General features: G+C 39.7%; 1 protein-coding gene across 1 annotated transcript; it reads right to left on the reverse strand.

The window, feature by feature from the left end:
* Window positions 1-1,035: 1,035 nt before the first annotated feature.
* LOC136676544 (chemerin-like receptor 1) lies at window positions 1,036-3,419 on the reverse strand. The gene is made up of 2 exons (XM_066653631.1): window positions 3,368-3,419; window positions 1,036-1,625 (listed from the first exon to the last, which is right to left on the reverse strand). The coding sequence occupies exons 1-2, from the start codon at window positions 3,417-3,419 to the stop codon at window positions 1,036-1,038; spliced, it is 642 nt and encodes a 213-aa protein (XP_066509728.1).
* Window positions 3,420-3,790: the final 371 nt, after the last annotated feature.

Below are 3,790 nucleotides of genomic sequence, written 5' to 3' on the forward strand. Positions count from 1 at the left end.
TCCGATCATGGCATTTTCTTATATATAATTGATTTTTTCCGATATGATTACTGGCATATTTTGAATGTCACATATATTACAGTTCTGTAGTCAGTAGATTACATAACACTACCAAAATCAACATCTTGTATGGTTTGTAGTAGACTACACCGTCTGCTGTGAGTTCAGCCATATGTCACACAAAGCTTTTCCACCAACGAGGAATGGGAGCAGTTCCAGTTCATTAACTAAATTCAGAACAATTTGGCATGCTTCCACCACTGTAAACTGTTTCGTGAACCAGAAAAATGAGTTCCCAGCGCAAACGGTGTCTTTGTCTGTGGGTGTGTCGAAGTTCAGTAACTCAAGAAAGAGCTCAGAGCCTTACACACAGCATTATCGCCCAGAGGAGCTGAATGGGGTCATTTACAAAGTTTGTGTGTGTGTGTGTGTGTGTGTGTGTGTGTGTGTGTATATATATATATATATATATATATATATATATATATATATATATATATATATATATAAAGGCTAACATTTAGTGTGTTATACCAGTTTACCTGGAGTCCACCATTATAGCCCAGGGTGGGATCAAAGCTAATTGAGTGGGACATCTATAAATCATGCATGGACATAGGGGGATTAATGGCATAATGTCAATGCATCAAAAAAATATGACATTTGTTTAAAACACAAGCAGTATCTAAGCGGCACGTGATATTTCTCAGCCATGTTTTACAAAGCAGTTGACAAGCACATGAAACTAATTTAATTTTCATATGGCTTTTGTTGCCTATTGCTTGTGAATCATGTAAATAGTGGTCTGTTTCATGGGGCAGACTTGGGAAAGTGTTGTTTATAGCTTGACTCGCGTATCAGAATGTCTATGAGATATAAGATGCAAGGACCTACTACCTTTATGCTTGTCTATACATGTCAGGTTCTGCTAGTGCTAGTAAAAACAAAGCACATATGACAGGGAAAGTTTAATAACCTGCTTAGCTGAAAAACAAAAAAATCTAGTACACTGCCTTCCCCAAAGCTGACAGGGGTTCATTGGGTTGCGCCCTGGTCTTCCTCCTCCACTGCGTTCTCAATCTTGGACCAAAGAGCACAACATTTATTCTTTGAGCCCTTCCCTATGAGCGCATAAATGAAAGGGTTCATACAGCTGTTGGCGGTGGCAAAAATGGCACCTAATACTTGTCCAGTTTGGAGAATCCTCTTGTTTTCGTAATTGTTCAGTTCCATCAGAGCGATAATGTTAAACGGCAGCCAGCAGATGAAGAAAGTAACAATGAGTGCCGTCATGATCTTAAATGGCTTTTTGGAATTCGCTGATTGGTTGATCTTCAGCTTCAGTATGATGACAAGGTAACAGGAGATAATGATCAGGAACGGTACCAGAAACCCCACAATGAATCTGAAGGAGACTATGACAGACTGGCTGCCTTCAGGGTAATTGTTGTAGCAGACATTTTTCCCTTGATGAAATGTTACTTCACGAATAAACACAGAGGGTGAGCCACACACTGCTGAGATGATCCAGGCTAACACGATGATCACAGAGGCCTTTCTTATGCTGCGCTGATTCTGAGCCCAAACAGGAAACATAACAACCACGCAACGGTCCACAATCCAGACTCACTCGACAATCCAGATCACCACACCATTTCCAGCAGCTCCCAAAATGAAGACGATAACGTTGATTACTGCCAAGTAAATATAGGATGAATCTCTATCAGTTAGTGGAGGTGTAACTGGGTCATCAATGTATGTGTAATTATTATAGTCATAGTCAGGATATTCTGGGTCTATCTCTTGGGTTGAATTCGTGATTTTTATTCTGTGAACCAAACAAAACAGAAAGGTATTAGCACTGCAGATTTAAAACAGATTTTATTCAGGTATAAATATATAGGTCAGGTTAAATACAACAAATCAGCCAAGGCAGTTAACAGACATCCATATGCAGCTTTGAAATTTTGCCTAAAAATGCAATATTCCTATATTCCTACAGGGTGGCATTGTGGCGCAACAGGACGTTTCGCTGTCACACAGCTCCAGAGTCCTGGGGTTGTGGGTTCTAGCCCTGCTCCGGGTGACTATCTGTGAAGAGTTCAGTGTTTCCTCCGGGTGCTCAGATTTCCTCCCTTAGTCCAAAAACACACCTTGGTAGGTGGATTGGTGACTCAAAAGTGTCCGTAGCTGAGAAAGTGTATATTCCTGCCTTACATCCAGGGTGTATTCCTGCCTTACATAGGTGGATTGGCTCCTACCTAAATGTGTGCATAGTCTTTTATTTGTTTTATGAGCAACGATTGTTACGCTACTTAGTATGTAGTTCAATTTCCTCCATGATAATTATAATAAACATAAAAAAAGAGAGGGGCGGCACGGTGGTGCAGCAGGTAGGTGTCGCAGTCACACAGCTCCAGGGACCTGGAGGTTGTGGGTACGAGTCCTGCTCCGGGTAACTGTCTGTGAGGAGTTTGGTGTGTTCTCCCGATGTCCGCATGAGTTTCGTCCCACAGTCCAAAAACACATGTTGGTAGGTGGATTGCCGACTCAAAGGTGTCCAGAAGTGTGACTGTGTGAGTGAATGTGTGTACACCTCCTGCCTTACGCCCAATGATTCCAGGTAGGCTCTGGATCCACCATGACCCTGAACTGGATAAGGGTTACAGATAATGAATGAATTAATAAAAAGAGAAAATAAAACCTTACAGAAATGTAAAAGTCTGTTTCCCTGCAGGTGTATTTAATTTACTTTCTCTCAATTTTTTTTTGTTTTTATATATATTTTTGTTATTTATTTGTATTATTATTCTTTATGTATTGATTTTATTATTTATTAATTATTTTTTTTTTAACAAATTAATTATTGTTTTATTAATAACAGTCTTATTGCTTGATCGATGCCCAAAGCCGCAGATCAACTGTACGTGTCTTGCTCCATCAGCAGTTTTTGGTGGTATAGTAATGGAGGCTTAAATATACCCATAGCACAACTCGATGGAACACAGTGACTGACCATGTGCAGGAGAGACAGCTCTCTCCCCACGGTTATTCTGCTCCCAGGGATGGAGCTGCGGGAGACATTGCTCTCCTTATGTGGCCCCTCTTCTCCCAGAGACGGAGCAGCACTCTCAGTCCGCCCGGTAGCTCACACACATTAGAATGAGCTGTGAATGTGCACAATAGTGCTGCCAAAGACAGGTTTGCTTCCTTTTACTTTGAATTTATTCATGTTTTCTGAACTCCTGAACTGAGATCACATGATTATTTAAGGCATTTAGCTTTATTCAGACAGTAAACATGTCTATGAAGGCGCGACTGTACCCTTGAAAAGGCATGGCATCACACTTAACAAGCGGATACATACATTGCTCCATTTCATTGAGGCGAGCAGCTGCCTCTCTGAGCAGATCCGACATCAAACTTCACCCTGACATTTGCCCTCTCTGACACTTCTATTAGAATCAACTGCTCTGTTCTGGACTTGATTGCTAAGCCTGAACATGAGAAACATGCCCCCTTCATTAGCATATCTTGAGGAGGAAATAAGGAATAAATAAATGAATAAGTAAATCAAACAAAAGTTAAAAAAAATATGAATACAGAAAAAAACATAAATTAATAAAAATAGTAAATAATAAGAAATAATGATACTGAGTAATAAATAAATACATACAATTAATAAATATGCATAAATATACAAATTATAAATTATATTAATTCCACTTTTTTATTTTTAGGCGGGTTTGGCCCTCCATACAAGTTAAGGTCAGTGAATAATACCATCCTT

The sequence above is a fragment of the Hoplias malabaricus genome, chromosome X2 (assembly GCF_029633855.1).
Source record: "Hoplias malabaricus isolate fHopMal1 chromosome X2, fHopMal1.hap1, whole genome shotgun sequence".
NCBI lineage: Eukaryota > Metazoa > Chordata > Actinopteri > Characiformes > Erythrinidae > Hoplias > Hoplias malabaricus.